Source organism: Salmo trutta, chromosome 16 (genome assembly GCF_901001165.1).
Source record: "Salmo trutta chromosome 16, fSalTru1.1, whole genome shotgun sequence".
NCBI lineage: Eukaryota > Metazoa > Chordata > Actinopteri > Salmoniformes > Salmonidae > Salmo > Salmo trutta.
The window spans coordinates 22,420,473-22,445,897 of NC_042972.1; the positions used below are offsets into that span (position 1 = coordinate 22,420,473).

Sequence of the window (25,425 nt, forward strand, 5' to 3'; positions counted from 1 at the left end):
CATCTCAGACACCAGTGAACATCATCCCAGCCCGGGGACCTAGAGAAACATTACACCCAATCTGTTTGAAATGACTATTGGATGTAACATCTACACGCCTACATATTCTCTCTCACAGTGGTTTCTGAGACAGCAGCAATGAACTGTAGAAGAGCAGCTAGCTTGTCTTAATCACCTGAAATGTATTCTCCTTTCCTTAACCCGTATGGTGTTCATGTTTTTGTTATTCACCCAATGTTCGGGAGTCTGATGGATTTATGTAAAAATACTTAATACTTAGTTGACATATCAATTACAAGCAATAAAGACAGCCTACATGGTTAATATTTGCCATTTACCTCTGCTAGATTACATTTATCAATAAAATCACTATTCGTATTTGTTTTTATAAAATGTGATTTTTTAAACAAAAATCAATTCTAATCAAGACACGGGTGGAATAAATCATGTTTATCTTGAACAAATATAAATTAAACAAGGCTTTCATCCTTATTGATGTTTATTGCTTTGAACTGAAGGACAAATTTTACATACAGTATTTTATGGAAATGATAAATGAGCCCCATTGAACACAAATTAAGGCTGGTCTACACACCACATGAGTTTTACTGAGTGTGTGTGCTGCAAATGTATTTCTTGCACTTGATGCATGTGTGCTGTGTCTTCCTGTCCTTCTTGGGTCCACACACATCGTAGCGCTTCTTCTTGTTGCTACCGGTTGCAATCTAGAATTATGAAAACACTTAGTTCAGGAACTTTACTAACATCTCACTCACTCATATATATAGTTACAGCAGGCCAAGGTAGGAGAGTCAGACACACACACATACAACAACAACACTCACACTTACTTCAGGTATTGGAGTTGTTGGTTCTGTGGGTCGGGTGGATAGGGAACCAGCATCCTCCTCCTGAATCCTCCTCACGATGGCTGCTGGGGTTCTTGGGATATGTCGCCTCTTCTGGATTTGAGGTCTTACCAATGCCTTGCTCAGCTCCTCGAGAAAGAGCCGAAATGTCCAAAATGTTGAAGAATATCACAAGTGGGCCAGTGTAGGGTTCTTCTTTTGCAGCTGTAGCTAGTCACCAGCTTGTTTAAATTGTCCACTCCTCCTGTTGTGGCATTGTAATCCATTATGATTTCTGTTTTTTGATGTTCCTGCCCACAGATTCTCCCATTCTTATGCAGTGTACTCACGAGTACCACATTTTTGCCTTTCTTTGGCACGTAGGACACTAGGGACGTGTCAGCTGTGAACACAAACTTAGAGGAATTGATAGGCTTGTTCTGTGTATTCAACAGCTAAGGTGGGAGCTCTGGCTTGTTTTTTCATACTGTTCAAATCATCGTCAGCTTCCTGTTGAGGAGCTCCTGTCCCAGGTTGTGCGAAGTAAAAATGTTATTGCATGTGAGTCCGTGTGTGACGTCCAGGACAACACGCATCCCTTGGTTCTCCTCAGGGGCTCCTCCATCTGCCTTCGCCGTATACACTTGCAAGTTCTACGCATATGATGAAGCAGCATCACAGGCAGCCCAGATCTTGATCCCATATTTTGCGGGTTTAGACAGTGTGTACTGCCTGAAGGGGCAGCGGCCCCTAAATAGCATAAGCTGCTCATCAACAGTAATGTTGGGCCCAGGGTTGTAAAACAGGGGAAGGCGGTCCACCCACTTGTCCCACACTGACCTGACTGCAGCTAGCTCGTCACTCTTCCCCCGAGCTGGTCTGGTGTCTCGGTTATCGAAGCAGATAATCCTGGAAATAATGTGGAAAGTTTCCCAGAGACATTGTTGCACAGAAAGGTTCTCTTCCAGTTTCAACATTCCATTCGCACTGATTATTAACACCTATTAGCATTGCCTATTAAAAATCTAGTGTTGTTTTAAAGCGCTATGGTCGGAGTGGTGGCTACTGGCTACATGGCATCAGGCCAATCTATCAAAGTAAACTTAGGTTTCATTTTTGGAGTTTCAGAAGTTTACTGATGCAAAAGCTGTTAGGAGCATTTCATTTTCAAATGGCCAAATCTCAGGGGATTCCTCGATCAACATGCCACAAGCTGTGTAGCTGACAGCAAGACATGCACCAAGGGCCAATCCCGATTTAGGAATGTATGCCTTTCCTACACACATTCAGTCACGTAAAACGTAAAACGCTCTGCAGGAGTGGCTACCTTGCGCGCTCTAAATACATTTATTTCAACTGCTGAAAATCCTCCCACTTGGGAAGTGCCTTCCCTGTAGCTCAGTTGGCAGAGCATGGTGTTTGCAACGCCAGGGTTGTGGGTTCGATTCCCACGGGGGGTCAGGTCAGCATAGGAGAAAAAAAACAAAAACAAATGTATGAAATGTATGCATTCACTACTGTAAGTCACTCTGGATAAGAGCGTCTGCTAAATGACTAAAATGTAAAAAATTAGTTTTCATTCATTTTTGGTAGATTTATCTTAAGACATCCCTTTTAATACAGTGCACTTTTTAGTTTTAGTTTGACAGACTAGAATATCGAGAGAACAGGTTCAGAATATTAGCGATCAATGGAAGAAAGCCTTTTAAATATATATGCTTATTGGACACACCTACTCATTCAAGGGTTTTTCCTTATTTTTACTATTTTCTACATTGTAGAATAATAGCGAAGACATCAAAACTATGAAAAAACACATATGGAATCATGTAGTAAACAAAAAAGTGTTAAACAAATGTGCAAAGCCGTCATCAAGGCAAAGGGTGGCTACTTAGAAGAATCTCAAATATATAATATATATTGATTTGATTAACACTTTTTTGGTTACTACATGATTACAGATGTGTTATTTCATAATTTTGATGTCTTCACTATTATTCTACAATGTAGAAAAACTTTTAACTGGTACGGTAGAATTATATTAGGGAGAACAGTGTACAATAGTAGGCTATACCTTAGTCTATTGCCTGCACTAACCATGGAACTGTATGATGACACAACCAAGTACTGAGCTATGTGTCAGTTTCAAACTGTTATGGTTTGGTCTGCACTCCACTCCATAACGATTTAATTAGCCTACATCTCTTTATATTATCAACTGTTATTAACGATCCTCAGCAACAATCACACAACTGTGTTTACAGAGGAAGCAAATGAAGGTAAACTAAACAATGTAATAATAATGTAGGCTATACAAACTGAATGGAAATAACAGTAAATTGGCAGTTGTATATGTGGTTATGGTCGATATTGATAGCGGCTAATATTTAACCTGATAGAAATAGGACAGAGAAAGAAAGTCAGGGTAGCCTATAATTAAGATATTCGACAGTGCCCATTCCTGCAAGTTAAGGCCGTACAATGTAAATGCTACACAATGGCAACAACATTTCCTAAATTTTACTGTGGTTAAGTTGATATGCTTCAGTTTTCTCCTATATGACTGGTTTTACATTTGTCTCCAGCAGTGGTGTATGGTACTTAAGGAAATATACTTTAAAGTACTTCTTAAGTAGTTTTTAGGGATATCTGTACTTTACTATTTATATTTGACAACGTTTACTTCACTACATTCCTAAGAAAAATATACTTTTTACTCCATACATTTTCCCTCACAACCAAAAGTACTCGTTACATTTTGAATGCTTAGCAGGACAGGAAAATTGTCAAATTCACACTTATCAAAAGAACATGTGGTCATCCCTACTGCCTCAGTGGACTCACTAAGCACAAATGCATCTTTTGTAAATAATCTCTGGAGTGTGCCCCTGACTATCCGTACATTTTTAAAACAAGAAAATGGTACCGTCTGCTTTGCTTAATAAGGATTAAATGACTTGCCCAAGCTTCCCCCATTTCTCCTTCACCCAAATCCAGATAGCTGATGTTCTGAAAGAGCTGCAAAATCTGGACCCCTACAAATCAGCTGGGCTAGACAATCTGGACCCTCTCTTTCTAAAATTATCCGTCGCAATTGTTGCACCCCTATTACTAGCCTGTTCAACCTCTCTTTCGTATCGTCTGAGATCCCCAAAGATTAGAAAGCTGCCGCGGTCATCCCCCTCTTCAAAGGGGGAGACACTCTAGACCCAAACTGTTACAGACCTATATCTATCCTACCCAGCCAAGTTAAAAAACAGATCACCAACCATTTCGAATCCCATCGTACCTTCTCCACTATGCAATCTGGTTTCAGAGCTGGTCATGGGTGCACCTCAGCCATGCTCAAGGTCCTAAACGATATCATAACCGCCATCGATAAAAGACAATCCTGTGCAACCGTATTCATCGACCTGGCCAAGGCTTTCGACTCTGTCAATCACCACATTCTTATCGGCAGACTCAACAGCCTTGGTTTCTCAAATGACTGCCTCGCCTGGTTCACCAACTACTTCTCAGAGTTCAGTGTGTCAAATCAGAGCCCTGTTGTCCGGACCTCTGGCAGTCTCTATGGGGGTGCCACAGCGTTCAATTCTCGGGCCGACTCTTTCCTCTGTATACATCAATGATGTCGCTCTTGCTGCTGGTGATTCTCTGATCCACCTCTACACAGACAACACCATTCTGTACACATCTGGCCCTTCTTTGGACACTGTGTTAACTAACCTCCAGACGAGCTTCAATGTCATACAACTCTCCTTCCGTTGCCTCCAACTGCTCTTAAATGCAAGTAAAACTAAATGCATATTCATCAACCGGTCGCTGCCTGCATCCGCCCGCCCAGCATCATTACTCTGGACGGTTCTGACTTAGTATATGTGGACAACTACAAATACCTAGGTGTCTGGTTAGACTGTAAACTCTCCTTCCAGACTCACATTAAGCATCTCCAATCCAAAATTAAATCTAGAAACGGCTTCCTATTTCGCAACAAAGCATCCTTCACTCATGCTGCCAAACATACCCTCATTAAACTAACTATCCTACCGATCCTTGACTTCGACGATGTCATTTACAAAATAGCCTCCAACAATCTACTCAGCAAACTGGATGCAGTTTATCAAAGTGCCATCCGTTTTGTCACCAAAGCCCCATATACTACCCACCACTGCGACCTGTATACTCTTGTTGGCTGGCCCTCGCTTCATATTCGTCACAAAACCCACTGGCTCCAGGTCATCTACAAGTCTTTGCTAGGTCACCATAGCAGCACCCACCCGTAGCATGCGCTCCAGCAGGTATATTTCACTGGTCACCCCCAAAGCCAAATCCTGCTTTGGCCACCTTTCCTTGCAGTTCTCTGCTGCCAATGACTGGAACGAATTACAAAAATCACTGAAGCTGGAGACTCATATCTCCCTCACTAACTTTAAGCATCAGCTGTCAGAGCAGCTTACAGATCCTTGCACCCGTACACAGCCCATCTGTACACAGCCCATCTGTAAATAGCCCATCCAACTACCTCAAACCCATATTATATTTTTTTGCTCCTTTGCACCCCAGTATCTCCACTTGAACATCTATCACTCCAGTGTTTAATTGCTAAATTGTAATTACTTTGCCACTACGGCCTATTTATTGCCTTACCTCCCTAATCTTACCTCATTTGCACACACTGTATATTGACTTTTCTATTGTATCATTGACTGTACATGTGTTTATTCCATGTGTAAGTCTGTGTTGTCGTTTGTGTCGCACTGCTTTATCTTGGCCAGGCCGCAGTTGTAAATGAGAACTTGTTCTCAACTGGCCTACCTGGCTAAATAAAAACCTTTTTTACTATTGATACTTAAGTATATTTAAAACCAAATACTTTTACTCAAGTAGTATTTTACTGGCTGACTTTCACTTGAGTAACTTTCTATTTAGGTATCTATACTTTTACTCAACTTTCCCCCCCCCACCACCACTGGTCTCCAGTGATTATAAAGTAAAATAGATCTAAAATGAGTCATTTATATGTACAATTCCCTTAATCATTTACCCAGCTCTTATCAAGTTGTAAATTACAGTGCATGCAGAATGGTGTTATTTCTATGGGGGAAATTTTTCTTAGATACTTTTTTCCACTTGGAAGAGGCAGGTTCGCGAGACCTTATTCATGGTTTCCTCATGCGTAAAGGTGGTGGAATTATTAGGGAATTAAGTCACGGTCAGAATATGGCATATCTGTAGAAACACCTTCATTTATTAACTCTCCATGCAAAACAAATAGCACGCTTATCTCATGCTTAAGTTCAAAATACACAGAGTGAAGTGCATAAAAACGGAATTACATTCCATTTAAGCACGCTTAACTCAGAATCGGAGCCCATCTGCACACAGAGATGAGATGCAGGCAGAGCACAAAAACAGTTCTAGTCCTCAACTGAGATTTGTAAAAGTTGTCCCCCCCTTAACAGAAACTGTTTACTACAGTTAATTGATAGATGGTAATACAAATAGCATTTGTGTAAAGAATTTAATTGACAAAATCTAAATAAATGTTCATACACAGGCTAAGGCATACATAGATCAACTAAACCCCATTCTCTTCTCCATTCTGGACCTCTTCCTGCTCTGGCTGTTGTCTTTTCAGAGGAATAATGTAGAGTCCATTCTTTGCTTCCTTCAGTCTCCACCACCGACCAAGCCTGACAACAAAGACTTTATTAACAAAAACAAAGAACATTGACAAAACAGATATTTCATGAATAAAGTTATGCAGTATATAAGTACGTGTCCGAGTTAAAATGAATGCAAGTTATTTGCGTAGATCTACCCATTGGTTGATTCTGATACTTCCCAAGTGGGAAACGCGGGATCCTCTGTCTACAACGACTTAGCAAGTCTAACATTTCCGAATTTCCAACTAGCACGTGAACGCAGTCTAAGAAGCCATTTAATCTTGTAATTAGAAAACATGGAAGGAGGTATTGTCATCACTGCCCCAAGCAGTCGAGGGAGTCTTAGGATTTGAGTGAAATAAGTGCCACCTTGTGGGCACCTGTCCTCATTGCAACTACTTTCATACAGAACACTGAAAACAGGCTTAACTCAAAGGGTAGGCCCAGAGTATACGATCAATATAGTGAGGCTTTTGATCAGTCAGCAATGAGTGTATAATGAGAGTAAGTACGCTCTGGGCTGTATCTCTGTATGACAGGTAAGTAGCTGGGTACATACCTGTGCTCCTGTCCTACTCCTGCCACTAGGAACTTCCCAGAGCTGGAGAACTTCAGACTGTTGACAAAACCAGTCTACAAGAGAAAGACAGTCAGAAAACACTTTAGTGACAAGACAGATGTTTTAGTGTAGAACACTTGTAGTAGTCAGTTGATCATACACATAGGCCTATGCAAATAGGCTGAATGTGTAATGTCTGAATGACATCCAAATGGAGTTTACCACATATTGTCATGCTACACAATGATTGAATACAATGCAAGTTATGGATGTATTAGGTATGGAGCAGTGTAGCTGGGACTTTCTTACCACAGGGATGCTGAAGAGAGGCTCCAGGTGACGGAACCCCTGGCCACACTTCCACAGCTGCACCTTAGAGTTGTGTGAACCTGCCAAGTGACAACAATTATTAAATTCCAGCATCATCAATTGGGCAGGTCAATATTAGCGGTCAACACCTAATACACTCCCCCCATATTTTTTTGTACAGTGAAGCTAAAATTGGTACATTTTGGATTTGAGAACAAATGTTTTATATGAGGTGACAGTACAGTATTTTAATACATTTATCTGTTTAGAAATTACAGCACTTTATGCATCTCGCTCCCCCCCCATTTGAAGAAGTTGTTTTTCCATAAGAATTTGGACAAAGTAGTCAAAAGTTCAGTATTTGCTCCCATATTCCTAGCACGCAATGACTACATCAAGCTTTTGACTCTACAAACTTGGTTGTTAGAGTAGAGCCAAATTTACCAAATTTAGCTTCACCGTCCAAATATGGAGGAATATAGGACCAAGGATTGAGCACTAATGTAGAGCATCACACTATAGGATTACAGTACGCATTATAGCAAGGAGAGGTGGAAGTTTGGGGTTGATCATTACTAATAACCCACACAGGATGTATACAGATGAGACGGTGTATAGCAAAGCTGGTGAAGAGGACTCAGTCGAAGCTACAGTGTCAATAGTTCTGCAGTGCTGTGTGTGTGTGTGTGTATAGATGCGTGTTATAAAGCTGGTGACTCGCACAGCAGTTGGCACCTGAGGCTACGGTGTCAGAGTTCTGCAGAGCTGCCACGGCTGCCACCCAGTAGGGCTGCTCCAACCCCGAGTCGCCATGCCGACCGTGGGCTGCCTTCACCGTGCTGAGGGGCTTCTTCTTGTTCACACTCCAGAGGGAGACGGAACTGAGGAAGAGAAATCTTTTTTTGATTAATGAAAACATTTGTAATAGAACACCCTGTGCCGTTTGCCGAGAAGTGGTTCCAGAACCTCTACAGATGTGGAGTACGGCGACACCTAGTTGAGTATAAAGCCACACTTACCCATCATCAGCACCTGTTATCATGTGTTCTTCGTTAATGAGCTGGATACAGTCGATGGAGCCTCTGAGCGAGAGGAGCATCCCAATAGGTTAACACACAAGGATAATAGACACTCACGGACCAACAGAGACTATACAGTGTTGTGAGACTGACTAATACAGAGAAAGGAGTCCAGGAAGACTCACTCATGGCCATGGAACACTAGCTGGGACTCCTCGGAAATCTTCCACACCCTCACAGTGCGGTCCCTCCCCCCTGCAGTCACACAGCGCTCCCGACTCCCACTGTCCAGCCCCGTGATCACATCCTGGTGACCAAATCTAGGGAGACACAGTCAATAAAACACAATTCTCATGCCAACCTGAAGAAACACACAGATATTACTAGTCAGCTACTCACAGGGTTTCCACATAGGCGTTTTCGTCCACGTTCCACACCTTGATGGAGCGGTCGTGAGAGGCACTGTACAGGTCATGGGTGCCCCTCCTGAAAGACAGGCCCTGTGGAGAATAGATGGCTCAGTTTGAGAGAGGGTGCAACAAAAATAAGAATTTAAAAGAAAGCACATTTTAAAGCAAGAAGAGCTTACCGACACAGGGCCTCTATGTCCTGTGAACTTGTACAGGTGTTTACATGTTGCTGCCTCCCAGATCATGATCAACTTATTCATGTCTCCCGTTGCCAGGTACTTGCCGTCCGACGATATGGAGATACACAGGACATGGGCTGTATGTCCAACATGGCGATCCTCTGTTCCTTTCCTCCCACCAGCTATTGTGTGCAGTCTCTTACCATTCTCTACATCCCCTGCAGTTACGGAAGAAAATGGGAGAATAAGTAAGCTCACTTTGACTGTTGCATTTCAGGCAGCACGGGACTGATTTTGCACAGTCTATTTCAGTACAACATCAAACTTATCTTTGATTATTTTGGAGAAGTAAACAAATAAATATAATGTTGACTCACATTTGATGATGGAGCAGTCTTTGGCAGCAGAGAAGATGTGCTTGTCATCAGGAGAGATGACCAGACAGGTGACTGGCAGCTTGTGGCCTCTCAACAGACAAATCTCTGACGCGTCTGGTGGCAGGAGCTGAAAACCATGACAACATAGGGGTTGTGTTTAGTAGGCACAAAACAGAAGTGGACAGAAATGGGTAGGTCCAATCAAAAACTGTTTTTCAATGTGCCCTACAAAATGACCACAGCCTTGGTGTTACACAGCTCACTATGGGCCATAGAAAACTCATACTGTGTGGATACTGGATGGACATGCACAGAGTGCTTATATGGGAGACACCCAACAAAGATACTCACATCTTTTGCAACCATCCGTTGAAGCTTTCCTTTCTGTTCAAGCTGAGGAAAAGAGAACTTGTTCACTATGAGGGCAATACCATGTTCATAAAAGGACTTGTGATATATATTAGGGCTATAATTAAGCAATAAGGCATGAGGGGGTATGGTATATGGCCAATATACCACAAACCCCCAAGGTGCCTTATTGCTATTATAAACTGGTTACCAACATACTTAGAGCAGTACAAATAAATGTTGTCATACCCGTGGTACAAGGTCTGATATACCACAGCTGTTAGCCAATCAGCATTCAGGGCTCTAACCACCCAGTTTATAATCAGCATTGCAAATTGTAGCTAGTACACTTACCACTTCTTCTTGAAGTCTTCCAGCTATCAGGTCAGTCTCAAAAGACTCTTCCTCTGCTTTCTTTTCTTCTATTGATAAGACATGAAGACAGAACAGTGAAGCATCAGATTCCAAAAAAGCACTTAAATATAAAGTTAAAGAAAACAATTTAGCACAGCTCAATTAAGTTACAGTAGCTCGCTAACGTTACTCCCTTACCCTCATCCCTCAATTGGTCAAGGTAGAGCTTGGCTAATCGTAGTTTCTTTTCCTGTGGAGTCTCATCAAACTCTTCTTCGACATTGGCCCTCCTTTTTCTGTGCACTGCGGGGCTACATAAATATATTGTTTCAACTCATACAGCTCAAAATAAAATCAGTTTGTTCGCCAACTAAGATAGCTATCTGTGAAGCCAGTCAACTACACAGAGTAAGCCTACCCTTCCGTTTCAGAGTCGCTGGAGATTTCATCATTGTGCTTTGAATTGAGCTTCTTCTTGAGTTTGTTTCCCGTGTCTCCATCATTCTAAACCACCAACACACAAGCATCACAGGTCAGAAGAAAGTTAATATAGCCATCATTGTAATAGTTACGTAGATAGCTAGCTAACGTTAGCTAACTACCTCCCTACCTTTCGTTTTGAACCGGCTGAATTCTCGCTCTTTTTGAAAACCTTTGGAGGTCCTTTTTTCTTTATAAAGAAAGACGACATGATTAGATTCTTTAGATTGACTAACTCTGAAGCACTGTTAAAACAATCTTTACACTAGTTAGCACACATTTTGTCCACGCAAATCAACATAAGACCCACATGGGTTCTCTCTCTTCTGATTCAACCAAACTATAGACACCACAGACACAAGTTTTGAAATGGAGGTGTTGATTGGATAATATTGCAGCATCTGTTTGTCCCGCCCACAAATACAGAGCTCTCACTGGATCCCCGAGCAAGTAGGAACTAAAGTCTACATTTTATTGGCTGAGAAGGCCTGCCATGCTCAGAAGGAAACATGTGCAGAGGAAAAATCATTCCCCTAAAGATGTGATCCTGGCAAATGGTTCCTTCCAGAACGCAGTTAAACCAAGTAAGTAATTAAAAGGATGAAATAATGATTTTACATTAAGGTTACATGTTAAGCACAAACCTAAAAAAATGGAATTATCTCGTTTTATAAAAAAAATCGAATATATTTTCACTGCCATCAAGCACACACTGAAATACTTAATGCGACCAAATACACCGCAGTACTGCAGTACTACTTCCTCTAGCTACTAGCTAGTACCAGCTAGTACTTTTCCATGTACTGACAAAGATTTGCATCCATTCTCACTGCGATCTCAGCAACGAAATTGAATACACAGGTGGGTAACGTTAGCTGTAATATGATGTGTTAAAATATGTAATGTGTTGCTTGAAATTGGCTAATTTGTACAATATTGGAAAATGCCAAAAAACTGCCAGCGCAGAGCTCACGTCCTGTAGAGGACCTGATATGGCGTCCACAGAGATGAGTCTCTTTGTGGCTAACGTTATTGCAGCGCATACAGCATCATCAATGTAGTAATAACCTATTTAAATATAATCCCAATGTGAAGCTAATGGTCTTAAAAGTTGATGGAAGAAAGTAATGTACAGTTTCAATATTTATATTTTATTTATTCAAATACACAATTATAGTGCTCCAGACCTGCTGAAAATATTTTTTGTGTATTTAGTCAAATTACTTATTTTCTGTGCCTGTGTTATATATTTCATCAGGGTGTTTGCCCACCTGAGTAATGGCACCAAAGCGGGCAGCAACAACAACACACTCTGTCAGTGTCCACACAGGCTCTTCTGTCAAAATGATGAAGATCGGCATGGATCATTCTCTGGAGGATTTCGGTGAGGTAATAGAAGAGAAGTACAGAATACCAGATGATGGATATTCACCCATAGAGGTGAGAGATGTTATTTTATTGATGATAAGTTACTAACAATTATTGTAGATTGTAACCCGTGGTGGTAATCTAATTTAATTTGTTTCACGGAATACTTTACCCCTTACTTTTCCACCCTGCAGTATCAGTAAGGATTATGGCCCATGTACAATATCCTGCCTGTATGGTTGATGTGCTGTAGTAACTGTACTGTATTTTACACCATGGTGTCGTACTTTGTTTCTCTCTCAGGGTGAACCAATCACCTTCGAGGAAGAAGACGATCAAAGTCCTGAAACGAGAACCGACACCATAACTCTCCTGATGAAAATTGATCAGCTCCAAGCAGAACTGAAATATGAGCGCAGATGCAGGCAGATGGCTGAGAGGGAACTGAAACAGATGAAAGGTGTGTTGTAAAACTACACTCATTGTTCACTTAATTGTATTTAATGGGAATTCGAAGTTACCCAAATAGGCAATTTTTTTGGCGTCAACCTTAAACTTTGTTAGTGTTAACTTTTAAAAAGCCTTCTTATCATGACAGATACTGCAAGTATTTTAAACACCACTGCCAATGTACTCCGTTATCTTGCAATGATGCACTGAAAAAGGTTAGGCTAATCAGTTAGGGTGATTGCTGATTATCTATCTTTATAACATGGCTTGACTGAATAATCGATTCTCATTGGTCAAATGGGTGTTGCTGATTATTTTCTGATATTTGTCAGAGATGAACGACCTGCCAATGTTCTCAGTTATCTTGAAAATATAAATTGGAAAAGGTTGATCAGTTAGGGGAATTGCTCATGAGTGGTCTATATACACAGTGTATAAAACATTAGGAACACCTTCTCTTTCCATGATGCAGACTGACCTTTGAACGGGGTATGGTAGTAGGGACCAGGTGCATCGATTTTGTGTGTCAAGAACTGCAACGCTGCTGGGTTTTTCACACTCAACAGTTTCCCGTGTGTATCAAGAATGGTCCACCACCCAAAGGACATCAAGCCAACTTGACATAACTGTGGGAAGCATTGTAATCAACATGGGCCAGCATCTCTCTGGAATGCTTTCGACACCTTGTAGAGTCCATGCCCCGACAAATTGAGGCTGTTCTGAGACAAAAGGGGGTGCAACTCAATATAAGGAAGGTTTTCCTAATGTTTTGTTAACTGAGTGTATAATACATTCTTGTAATACTTTGTCAGAGATGAATGACCTGATGACCCAGATGAGACACACTGCCCATGACCTGAGGACTGTTCTGGACCATGCCCGGGGGCAGCAGGGGAATGATGTGAACGATGTTGTGAACGACGCAGTCACCCCAGAGAGCTGTGAGGGGCAGAGCATCTCTTATGCGGACGTGCCAGTTCAGATGTCACAGGTGGTGTCACAGGAGGTAGAGGTGAGGTCACCACCCCCATCAGGCCATTCTACAATGTAGTTGCTGCTACTGTCACATTCAATTTGTCCTCTCAAGAAAATGATGTATATAGCCTCATGTTTGCCTGGGTTCAGACAGACGACCTGAGATATGGCATTAGGATTACTTTAGCCGGGTTAAACCAGACCAAATGCTCCACCTACAGATGAAAAAATGGTAAGTGCATCATGCAGTCTAATTTAACCAGACTAGGAGTATTTCTGATGGAAGGAGATACACAATAACCAAACATTGCTGGCCATAAAATACAGCAATTCAAATAAAGTATCTCTCTAAAATAAAGCTAGATATGTCTCTGACAAATCAACTTTGCAATGTTCTCTGACAATGGACACTTCAGTTCTGTCTTTAACTTTATCAGGACGCTAACTATATCCACCTCCCCGGGGGTCTGAGAGTGCAGAGGAATCTGTACAAGGGGATCTCAGAGATCATGGACTTCAAGAAGTACATCTCAGCCATGCTGATGGTGCTGTTTGACAGGGAGACGCTGGGCACACACAGTCTGCAGGGCAGGAGGTGTAACATCGCCAAAGAGGAAACCCAGAAACCTCAACTTCCCCCTGACATCATGAGAGGCCTTCTAGGTACTGTACTTTGTCTATTTCTTATTGCTGTCTATTTTATTCAACCTTAATTTAACCAGGTTGTCTCATTGAGGTCGGAGGACCTCTTTCCCAAGGGAAAGTCATTCCAGCAAACCAAAATTGGTTTTGTGAAAGTTCCCGGAACATTTGTTAGTTCGCTGCAAATCTTCTCATAACACAAAAAAATGTCCAGTCGTGCTGATGATTAGAACATATTTAAAGGTTCCAAGAATCTTTCATTAGGTTGTGGGAACAGTATGGCGAGAACATTGTGAGGACGTCACAAAATATATGTTCCCAAAACACAAAACTATCCAGTTGTGTGGATGATTCTACAATGTTTCTTTTAGGGTGCAAAAAATATTCACCTGACGTTACAATAATGTTTCCAGAACATATTTTAGTCTGTTCTTTGAAGATTCCTAGAATGTTTCTTTAGGTTGTGGGGCTATGACAAGAGAGAGGTTCCCAAAACACTAAAACTGTCCAGTTGTGCTGATATTCATAGAATGCTTTAGTTAGGTTAAAGTCTTGCCATAGGTTTTCAAGCTGATTTAAGTCAAAACTTTAACTAGGCCACTCAGGAACATTCAATGTGGTTTAGGTAAGCAACTCCAGTGTAAATTTGGACTTGTGTTTTAGGTCATTATCCTTCTGAAACGTTAATTTGTCTCCCAGTGTCTGTTGGAAAGCAGACTGAACCAGGTTTTCCTCTAGGATTGTGCTTTGCTCTATTCCATTTATTTTTATACTAAAAAACTCAACCACCACCATGCTTGAAAATATGAAGAGTGGTATTCAGTGTTGTGTTGGATTTGCCCCAAACATAACACTTTGTATATATGAAATAAAGTTAATTTCTTTGGCACATTTTTTGCAGTTTTACTTTAATGCCTTATTGCAAACAGGATACATGTTTTCAAATATTTTTATTCTGCACAGACTTCCTTCTGTTCACTATGTCATTTAGGTTAGTATTGTGGAGTAACTACAATGTTGTTGATCCATCCTCTGTTTTCTCCTATCACAGCCATTACACACTGTGACTGTTTTAAAGTCACCATTGGCCTCATGGTGAAACCTCTGAGCAGTTTCCTTCCTCTCCGGCAACTGAGTTAGGAAGGACACCTGTATCTTTGTAGTGACTGCATGTATTGATACACCATCCAAAGTGTAATCAATAACTTCACCATGCACAAAGGGATATTCATTGTCTGCTTTTCTTTATTTTTACCCATCTATCAATAGGTGACCTTCTTTGTGAGGCATTGGACAGCCTCCCTGGTCTTTGTGGTTGATTCTGTGTTTGAAATTCACTGCTCGACTAGAGACCTTACAGATAATTGTATGTGTGGGGTACAGAGATGAAGTAGTCATTCAAAAATCATGTTAAACACTATTGTTGCTATTATTGAGTCCATGCAACTTATTATGTGACTTGTTAAGTACAGTTTTACTCCTGAACTTATTCACTCAATATATTTCAGTTTTTTATTTATTTTATCAATTTGTAAAAAAATAAATGTTGTTTTGACATTATGGGGTATTGTGTGTAGGCCAGTGACAAAATCTCAATTTCATCAATTTTAAATTCAAGCTGTAACACAACAAAATGTGGGAAAAGTTTGTGACGGCAATGTATTATGTGACTTGTTAAGCAAAACTTATTTAGACTTGCCATAACAGGGACTGAATACTTATTGACTCATGACATTTCAGCTTTTCATTTTTGATTCATTTGTAAAAATGTCTAAAAACACAATTCCACTTTCATATTATGGTGTATTGTATGTGGGCCAGTGACACAAATCTGAATCTGAAGGCGCTGCCTGTTTTTTATTTCTAATGATAAAAGATATCAATAATACATGTTTAAATTATATTTTTTCTAGATCACGTGAGGATAAAGTTTGGTGTGGATTACAGTGCGATTCGAGCTGCCGTCAGAACAAAGTTAAATAATGAAGACAAACTGTTGAAGAAGAGACTTGGGATCCGTTAAATCTCCAGTCAAAACAATTAAAATAACCAAATACCAGGTTATAATCACACAATTGTTTACATTGCAATTACTGTATTCTGTCCTGTAAGTGCAATGTTTTATTCCACCAACAGATGTCAGTGTTTAAACAGTTTAGTTGGTTGATGTTACTTTTGATAAGAAGGATATTGACTTTGTCTGTTTGTATGATTTAAGAGTACTGTAGACTACACATATTATAGATTACATTTGTGATAGATTCACTCACATAGTAGCCTTAACAACACATTATTCTATAATGATTGTGCCTGTTAAATAAATGTCTTTCTGATTCCCACTCATCTCACAACATCCAATCTGGTTTCACTAAACTATTAAATTACAATTTTTTATATAAAAGAAAACATGTTAAACCCCTAACTGTGTGTGTCTGTACTCTTAGCACCCAGGGCAGTCCTGGAGGGACAGGAGGAGGACAGAGAATGTGTGTGTAGGCTGAGGAATCACAGCCATAGACTGACTGAGAGATGAGAGAAACAGAGTGTGGGCGGGACAATGAGGGTGGGTGTGGTTTCACAAAAGCATCCTCACCAATGATCCTCTGATGTGCTTCTAACGGTGACCTATGGATAGCCCCTCCCCCAGCCAGTTGTTCTGTCTCTGAGGACCCTAGTCTGCACATCTATCAGTCTATCACTACTCTCCTCTGACACCTTCACCAGTCCTACCCAGAAGTCCTTCCCACAGGACATCCATCCATCAGGGATACTTATCAACCCAAGGACCAAGACTGCCAGGAACCAGGGTAATAGAAGGAGCAGCCAGCCTTAGTGAGTTGTCCCTGGGGTCAACTCGAGAGGTTGATGGGTACTAAGAGAAGTCTGTAGAGTTAGGAACAGGTGCACCTGTTTTACTGTCTGATTGACCCGAGCCAGACACCAGAGCCCCACAGCTGGCCTGGAGACATACTGTAATAGAGTTCCACTTGGACAGAAAACACCAGCACCTTTTCAGGTAGTTGTACCCTTTTAACTCAAATGGAGTGAAAGTGTGACAGGAGGATTTTATAAAGGATTTATGATACACACATTTCATGTCAGGTGAGCTGTGATTTAATTATTTCAAATTTGATTTGATTTCAATTATTTCAATCAAAAAGGTTTATTGTGGTTTAAAGTAATTTACTAACTAGATTTTTTTGCCTGGTATACACTGAAATAAATACTATTGATACTTATTGTGTAATTAGATTTTAGATATATGAAAACTCTTAGCTTACATGTTGAAATAAGCTCAGGTAGCCTATTATTTAGCTAGAGCTCAGTGCGTTGGGTTTAATCGATACAGTAAACAGTCTAGAAGAGTTGTATGCTGATGTGAACTAGAATTTTCCTGCTGTGGTACATAAAGAGAATGTCTCATATAAAGAGGTGTGATTTATTTGTGGCAGATGTTTTCATTTCAATCAAATGACACTAGATCACTTTTTCAAGTACATAGACTTGTGAATGTCCTCTTGCGCTTCGGTAACTGACAGTCCTTTTCAATTGTCCGAGTTTAGACATTTTAAGAAAATCATACTTTTTGATGGGCAAAATACTGTTGAAGTAGACTTTTAAATAAAATATTTTTTAGTAAGTAATTTTCCTAAGAATGTAGTGATATTCAACCAAATGCTATTGCATGGCTGAACATGGCCTGTTCAGAAACCTAGTTAATGCCTCAAAAGGAGAAGCTATATTCTGTATGTAGGACTAATACTAGGACAGGATGAAAACGGGGACATCCTTACATAACGCACACGAGAATGTACTGTACATGCACTGACTAGTCCTTCCTGTGCTGTGGGGCGGCAGGTAGCCTAGTGGTTAGAGCGTTGGACTGAATCCAAGAGCTTACAAGGTAAAAATCTGTCGTTCTTCCCCTGTCGTTCTGCCACTGAACCAAACTGCCTGAACAAGGCAGTTAACCCACTGTTCCTAGGCTGTCATTGAAAATAAGAATTTGTTAACTGACTTGCCTAGTTAACATGGCATGCCAATCTGTTGTCTGGCCAGAGCAGATTTCAGGGGCAGAGAGCATCAGTAGAGAAGCACTAGTCTAGTATGGTAGTCTGGAAGACATGGGAATAAGACAGAACAGAATGCTTTAGTCATAGGTTCTGGGAAATGGATGATGCTCCTAGCACAGCAGTGATTCAGGTGACTGTGTGTGTGTGTGATCATGGCACACACAAAGGGGAGAAGGGCATAATATGTGAGCTGTGTGGATGGAGATAAAGTTGCTTTGAAGTCACACACCTGATGTAACTCTATGCCTGACATTTAGGTTTAGAGGTACAGTAAATCCACTACCTCCAAAGTTACAAACACACAGACATCCACAGGCTCTGAGAAACATTTTGAACAGGAGCATGGAAATATCAATGTGACTGGGCCTACGTTGTGTGTTCATGTTACCAAAAGACAGTGTTCATTGAACTATATTGTTTTTGATGTAGTCTGGGTAGAAGAGCAGTGGCTTTGTGTGTGTCGCTGGGATCAGGAGATCAAGTCTGTCCTGGTAAGAGGTTGCATGGCCCTACACAGGCAGGTTGACACAGGGCACATACTTAAATATATATATATATTTCACCTTTATTTAACCAGGTAGGCCAGTTGAGAACAAGTTCTCATTTACAACTGCGACCTGGCCAAGATAAAGCAAAGCAGCGCGACAAAAAACAACAGCACAGAGTTACACATGGGATAAACAAAAGTACAGTCATTAACACAATAGAAAAATCTATATACAGTGTTCAAATGGAGAAAGGAGGTAAAGCAATAAATAGGCCAATAGTAGCGAAGTAATTAAAATTGAGCTATTAACACTGGAGTAATAGATGTGCAGATGATGATGTGCAAGTAGAAATACTGGTGTGCAAAAGAGCAAAAAAAGTAAATAAAAACAATATGGGGATGAGGTAGGTAGTTGGTTGGATGGGCGATTTACAGATGGGCTATGTACAGCTGCAGCGATCGGTAAGCTGCTCATACTAATCAACAGGGTCAGTCCCCTGCAGCTGCATTGCTAAAACAAGCAAGCTCATTATCTCTCATTTCAAAAGGTTAGGGAAGGATAGAGGAGAAAAGAGAGAGAGTGAGAGGGTGTCCTCTCCTCCATGAATTATTCCTATTGATCAGGTCCCTGTCCACCTCTCCTCTTACAGAAAGAGAGAGAGGGGGAGGGGAGGGAGATGGAGAGAGAGCATCCTTTTTTTGGATAAATATGCTAATAGAATATTATAAATGTTATAGATGTCCTATTCCATAGCTTTTGGGTAGATGGTAGACACCTGTTTAAATATCAATATCAATCAACTGTGTTGAAACTAAAAGTCACTAACAACATAGATGGGTTTATTATGGATACTTGTGAACACAAGGAATAATGTACAGTGTACAAAATGAAAACAGAACATATTCCTAAATAACAGAAAAATGTCACTTCCACTGTGGATTTGACATACAATTGTTGTTATTATCCCTTGACAGTATTAAGTGGGACATTGCAATCATTAAAACAGAACAGGGTTAAACTAAGCTTACGCATGCAAACATTAAATAACTTTGAGCTATTGTTGGCTGGCTCTTGTAATGGTGAACTTTGATATCAGTGTTTGTGTTGTTTTCACCATTGTGTCTTTGAAGATGTAATGGCCTACAAAACTTGGCCTATAATGATTTACTGTGAATACAAAACTATCCCCCAAAAACACTCCCAATTCGTTGATGTTGTCGTCCTTTTTCTTCCAACAGTGAAAAGTAGTATAACCGTTTGACTCCTGAGCAGAATGAATCACCTGGCTCACCACAGTGAAAGATGGGGTCTAATGGAACGCTCATGATGTCTCTTCTGAAACTCTCATCGTGAACTATGGAACACTCTGGTTCACCTCTGACCCCCAACCTCAGTGAAACTACAGCCAATGACAGCCTGGGGTGGGGGCTGGGGTCCCCCTTCGCCTCGGCCCCTAGCAAACAGCTGGGCACCTTGCCCAACGCCCAGACCCACTTCAAGGACCTGTCAGGGATATTGTTCATGGTGACCCTGAACGTGGTGGCCCTTCTGGCTAACACAGCCGTGCTGGTGGTGGTGGTCAAGGCCCCGCACCTCAGGTACTTGGTACTTTTTTATTTTATTTATTTTTTACCAGTTAATAACACAATTCAACCACAATGCATAATCAACACAGATAACCCAAAACGTTTAACAATGTATTTCCATTGTGGTCCTCATTTTGGCCATCAGGCAGGTTAAATATACACCAGATTATAATCGAACAGATCCATGAAAAGAACTATGATTTTTTTAATGCACTGATTTGAATTCCCTTGTTTCTATTGCTTATACCTAGAGTTTAATTCATGAAATATTGTAGGTACTGTATCTCATGTATTCTACTTGTTTCACCAGACATCAGTAAATTCAATTTGTTTTAGTGAAGGTATCATGTGTATATTGTTTCCTCTCTGGGGATTAATACAGTTAATTCCATTCAATTCAGGAAGTTTGTCTTTGTGTGCCACCTGTGTGCGGTGGACCTGCTATGTGCCGTACTGCTCATGCCCCTGGGCATTGTGTCCAACTCGCCGTACTTCGCCAGCGTGGTGTTCACAGTGCTGGAGTGCCAGGTGTATGTCTTCCTCAACGTGTTTCTCATCGCAGGTACAGTACAAGGGACAGACAGAATATTGGTCAAAAGTAGTGCACTAGGCCTAGACAGTGGAAAGGGTGCCATTTTGGACACATGGCCTTTAATCAATCAATGGGTTTACTGCTATGTTTTTTATGTTCTTATATTCATCTCTTTTTTTACAGTCTCTTCTGTTTCTTTTTATCACTTTCCATTGATTTTTGTACTGTGTGTAGCCATTTATAAAGTTTGATATTAATTACAGCCTCCATCTTCACCATCACGGCCATCAGCGTGGAGCGTTACTACTACATCGTCCACCCCATGCGCTATGAGGTGAAGATGACCCTGAAGCTGGCCACAGCCGTCATGGTCCTGGTCTGGGTGGCCTCAGGCCTGCTGGGGCTGGCCACTGTGTTCGGCTGGCCCAGCTACAGCAGCCTGAGATCCATCAGTGCCGCCCACTGCTCCCTGCACTGGAGCCACAGCGGCCACCGCCGGGCCTTCTCTGTCCTCTTCACAGTGGCCTGTTTCTGCCTGCCTGCTGCGGTCATCTTCACTGTGTACAGTAACGTCTATAAAGTGGCCCGCATGGCGGCTAGACAGCATGGACCGTTACCATCCTGGACGGCCAGTCATCCTAAACACCGCTCTGACTCCATCAGCAGCCAGACCACAATCATCACCACCCGCAGTGCCCCCAGGAGGCTGCACCACCACAGGTCCTTCGGTGGGTGCAAGGCCGCCCTCACCCTGGTGGTCATTGTGGGCCAGTTCCTGCTCTGCTGGCTGCCTTACTTCTCCTTCCACCTGCACCTGACTATCAACAACCCACCCAAGATCCCCGCCGACCTAGAGAAGGCCGTCACCTGGCTGGCGTACTCCTCCTTCACCGTCAACCCTTTCTTTTACGGGCTGCTGAACCGCCAGATCAGGGAGGAGCTGTGTAAGCTGCGGCGCTGCTACTCTGTCCGGCCCGTCGAGCTGGCCATATCCAGCAGCCACGAGGGCTCGGCCCATGAGAACTTCCTGCAGTTCCTCCAGAGGACCAGCTGTACGGTGGAGACCAGAGCCAGCTTTACCTGCACATCCAGTCCCAGGAACACCCTGAACCAGACTGGGCAGCAGACGGCTGGCTTCAGGATACCTGGGCAGATACCTGAGGATTTCAGTTAAAACGCCCCTGATATACTAACCTGGTCCCCACTTATATACTGTCACTGTATTGACACTGGTACCTGTCTGCTGTTATTGGCAGAAGAGTTAAGTTAAAACTGTTAAGCCTGGACAAGGCAGATGGCTGGGTTGAAGATACCATGGCAGATACCTAATGAGTTCAGTAAACAACACTCGTAGATACTGTACGCATGTCATGCCACTGGCATCTACTGTAGTTGACTGCTGTAACAGTGTGGCAACAGTACTACCAGCTACACTCTGCCCTTAATTTAAAACACACATAGACAGCACTTGGAAGGGACAACAAATAGAGTGTTTTCTTTTGATATTTCTAGTTTGTTAATTAGATTGAGTTTATTCTGCATCCAGAGATGAGTCCAGAATTCAGCATATAACTGAAGTGCATTATGTGCTGAAAAATACTGTTTTCTCAATTATGAATTGTTATTTCTTGCTACAACTACCACTAATAAAGACACTAATTCAGCTACCTACCACCAACCATTCCAATCACCTATATTAGTACATATTCTACTACCACTTCTACTACACAACTACCAGTACACATTTTGAGTTGAAAGACAATACAAATTGTATTTCCACTGTATCATATATTCACTGTCTATTTACTATTTATTCCATGTTCAATACAGGGAGCATTCAACATTTATATTACACAAAATCAAACTTGATAATTTTACTATTTGGTTCTCAGTTGAGGTTTAATTGCAATATTCTTAACTACATACAGTATGTTTCTTACAAAGCAGTGCGTTATTATCCGTTATCATAAATGAAAGCACATTGCATTCAATAGGCTACCTTTTTACAGGTGATGGCAGAGACTACACTCTCAAAGGTGACTTATTTCTATATGGACAAGTTGTTTTTGCTTTAATTGTACAAATAAACTTCTGAAAGAACTGTTTGCAAGAAATTATGCTTATGCTGTTCTAAAAATAATGTCCTCTTCACTGCACATTTATGAAAAGCTGAAGAGCTGAAGACTTCACCCTATAACTCCCACACAGCACAGAGAGAGATTAAGGGATAATGTGGGATAGAGACAGACATGGGTGATCAACGCAAAAGAACATTCTGAGCTACATTTTCAAAAGCCTATCGTGTCCCCTTTATGCACGGCCCAGATTTGAACGAAAATGGGAATCTGCGAACAAATAAAAAACAAATAGATAAATAAACAGATTAGTTGAATAGATAGATACAGATGTAGGATCTATATTTGATCACCCTGTTGCAGGAGAATTTCCTGCAATGCAGTGTATTTGCGGGTTGAAAAAGACTTCTGAAGTTTGTAATTTCCATTTACGAAAAATATATCAACCCCTACAAAGTTGTCCATTAACTATAATCCACGCAATAATTTACATTTCCTGTTGCTACAGGATTATTTTCCTGCTGTAGCAAACTGGTTCAAATTAAGATCCTACAAATGTATATGAATGAGCTCCAGATCCTGGTCCAGCTCTGCACACTCCTGACAGCTGACTGGGTTGTCATGGGAATGCCCTGAAAAAACAGAAAGTGGGAGCATCTTCAGTGTTTTTGAGGGAATTCAGGGTAGCTTGAGCTTGTGACAGCCAGGTAGAGGAAATATATCCAAAACAGATTCACACACACACCAATACACACACACACACCAATACACACACACACACCAATACACACACACACACACACACACACACACACACACACACACACACACACACACACGCGCGCGCACACACACACACGCGCGCGCACGCACACACAGCCTAGTATACACGCATTGCAGGCACGCATGTACACACACACACAGATGCACGCACACACACACCAGTTTTAAAAACAAGGTCAGGGTATTTATTAAGGCTACATTCAGGGCCAAGTGTTGTAAAATCCTAAAAGCATGATAACACAGTGACAGTTTATGATGCTCCGCTTTTTGATGTGCAAATACTGTATATTGAAATGGCTATCACTTCTACAGGAGAACATTTACAGAGATGGAGTATCCAGAATAAACAATGACAGGCAGGGTATTCAGGATGGAAACTCAACACTGGACCCCAGCAGCCTCTGTCTCGGTCTGTTCTCCTTTAAAGGAGGTTGATAACCTTGGTCGATTATATTGACGCCTGGACAAAACCTAGTGACGACACACAGGCTACAGGAAACACTGTCACCTCAATGCAAAGGTGTATGCAGAATATTAAACACGCACACACGCACACACACACACACACACACACACACACACACACACACACACACACACACACACACACACACACACACACACACACACACACACACACACACACACACGCGCACACACAATGCTGAGGAGGCGGAGTGGTATACTGGAACAGGTTATTGAACACACATGCGTACACACATGCACTCACACACAGAGGGATTAATGCTACATTTTAGTATGACAGTGTTCTGGCATAAAATGAGACACAACTCTTATTAAGCCTAGGATTAAAGTTCCCTTTATACACACAAACTCTCTCACGGAGACTACACTGTGTACATCTATACACACACCCACACACTCTCAAACAAACCATTGCCATGGTGTTCAAGTGACACCAATTAGCATGTTTTGAAATAGTGATACAATATTATAATACAAATAATATAATATATGGCATTTAGCAGACACTTTTATCCAGTCATACATGCATAAAGCCCTAGGCTTTTGGGGGCCCAATGCAAGATTTGGTTGGGGGGCCCCCCACACCTCATGGGAAAAACATGTTAGTGACCCCAATTTTGATAGTGGAGAGAAATTTTTTTCGTTTTGAAAATAAATTCTACAAATTTTGCCATGGGGAGTATAGAAAATGTTGCAGTTTTAAAGCAAGCTTTCTGCATTTCTACACATTTTGCCATGGGGCGGAGAGACATTTTTGCAGTTTTAAAGCTAATTTCCTGCAATTCTACCAATTGTTCCAAGACTTATACCATGTTAATGATCTCTGAGTGAGAGTAACAAAAATAATCAATGCGGGCCCCCTGGAGGTCAGGGCCCCTGGGTGTATGCCCTGCGTGCCTGGTCGGTATTCGGCCATGACTACTAAAAGTTTAGATAGCTGTCTAGACTAACTTACCAATCTAAAAATTGTTAGCTGACATGGAAAATTGAGTGACTGTCAGTGAATGGCATAAACAAGAGAATAACTGCTGTTGTACAACCAAACTTCAAAATGTCACCTTGTGTATTCTACTATTTCAACTCTCAACAGCAAGTTGAGACCCTGGCAGGGCTGATGGAAACAGCTAATTTGTCTGTAAAATGTTCCAATGTTGACAAAAAAAATAGGTCTGTTAGAAAAGGGTGGATAATTTTTGGGTTGGTGAAATAGATGTGACAACTGTGATGGAAACACATTTATGCGCAAATATTGATAAAATAGCCGTGGAGTTATGTGAAGATATGTTACGTTTGTCAACCACCACTACGAGTAAAGTATGCAGAGTTCATAGTTAGATTCAATAAGTTATGATGAGCTTCATAACTTCATAACTTATGGAGGTTAAGTGCACGTATTTCAAATAAATATCAAGGGTAGT

The 25,425-nt window shown here is 41.3% G+C and overlaps 3 protein-coding genes across 4 annotated transcripts; 2 read left to right on the plus strand and 1 right to left on the minus strand.

Moving 5' to 3' along the window:
• Nucleotides 1-6,074: 6,074 nt before the first annotated feature.
• On the minus strand, nucleotides 6,075-10,926 carry LOC115150322 (U3 small nucleolar RNA-interacting protein 2). The gene is made up of 14 exons (XM_029693486.1): nucleotides 10,680-10,926; nucleotides 10,488-10,573; nucleotides 10,268-10,380; nucleotides 10,070-10,137; nucleotides 9,719-9,760; nucleotides 9,368-9,494; nucleotides 8,991-9,208; nucleotides 8,801-8,901; nucleotides 8,587-8,721; nucleotides 8,402-8,464; nucleotides 8,118-8,263; nucleotides 7,383-7,462; nucleotides 7,074-7,147; nucleotides 6,075-6,541 (listed from the first exon to the last, which is right to left on the minus strand). Exons 1-14 carry the CDS (start codon nucleotides 10,758-10,760, stop codon nucleotides 6,427-6,429), a joined length of 1,449 nt encoding a protein of 482 aa, XP_029549346.1. The 5' UTR covers nucleotides 10,761-10,926; the 3' UTR covers nucleotides 6,075-6,426.
• Nucleotides 10,927-11,055: 129 nt separating this feature from the next.
• On the plus strand, nucleotides 11,056-16,403 carry LOC115150324 (uncharacterized). Of its 2 annotated transcripts, none has more exons than XM_029693489.1 (6): nucleotides 11,056-11,133; nucleotides 11,808-11,989; nucleotides 12,221-12,377; nucleotides 13,180-13,379; nucleotides 13,780-14,005; nucleotides 15,898-16,403. In XM_029693489.1, exons 2-6 carry the CDS (start codon nucleotides 11,828-11,830, stop codon nucleotides 16,005-16,007), a joined length of 855 nt encoding a protein of 284 aa, XP_029549349.1. In that variant the 5' UTR covers nucleotides 11,056-11,133; nucleotides 11,808-11,827; the 3' UTR covers nucleotides 16,008-16,403. The 2 variants fall into 2 exon arrangements, with proteins under 2 accessions (XP_029549349.1, XP_029549348.1); XM_029693488.1 differs by lacking the exon at nucleotides 11,056-11,133 and adding an exon at nucleotides 11,278-11,410.
• A 77-nt stretch (nucleotides 16,404-16,480) lies between these two features.
• On the plus strand, nucleotides 16,481-22,777 carry LOC115150323 (probable G-protein coupled receptor). The gene is made up of 4 exons (XM_029693487.1): nucleotides 16,481-17,086; nucleotides 19,784-20,143; nucleotides 20,533-20,693; nucleotides 20,927-22,777. Exons 2-4 carry the CDS (start codon nucleotides 19,902-19,904, stop codon nucleotides 21,835-21,837), a joined length of 1,314 nt encoding a protein of 437 aa, XP_029549347.1. The 5' UTR covers nucleotides 16,481-17,086; nucleotides 19,784-19,901; the 3' UTR covers nucleotides 21,838-22,777.
• The last annotated feature ends 2,648 nt before the right edge of the window (nucleotides 22,778-25,425 follow it).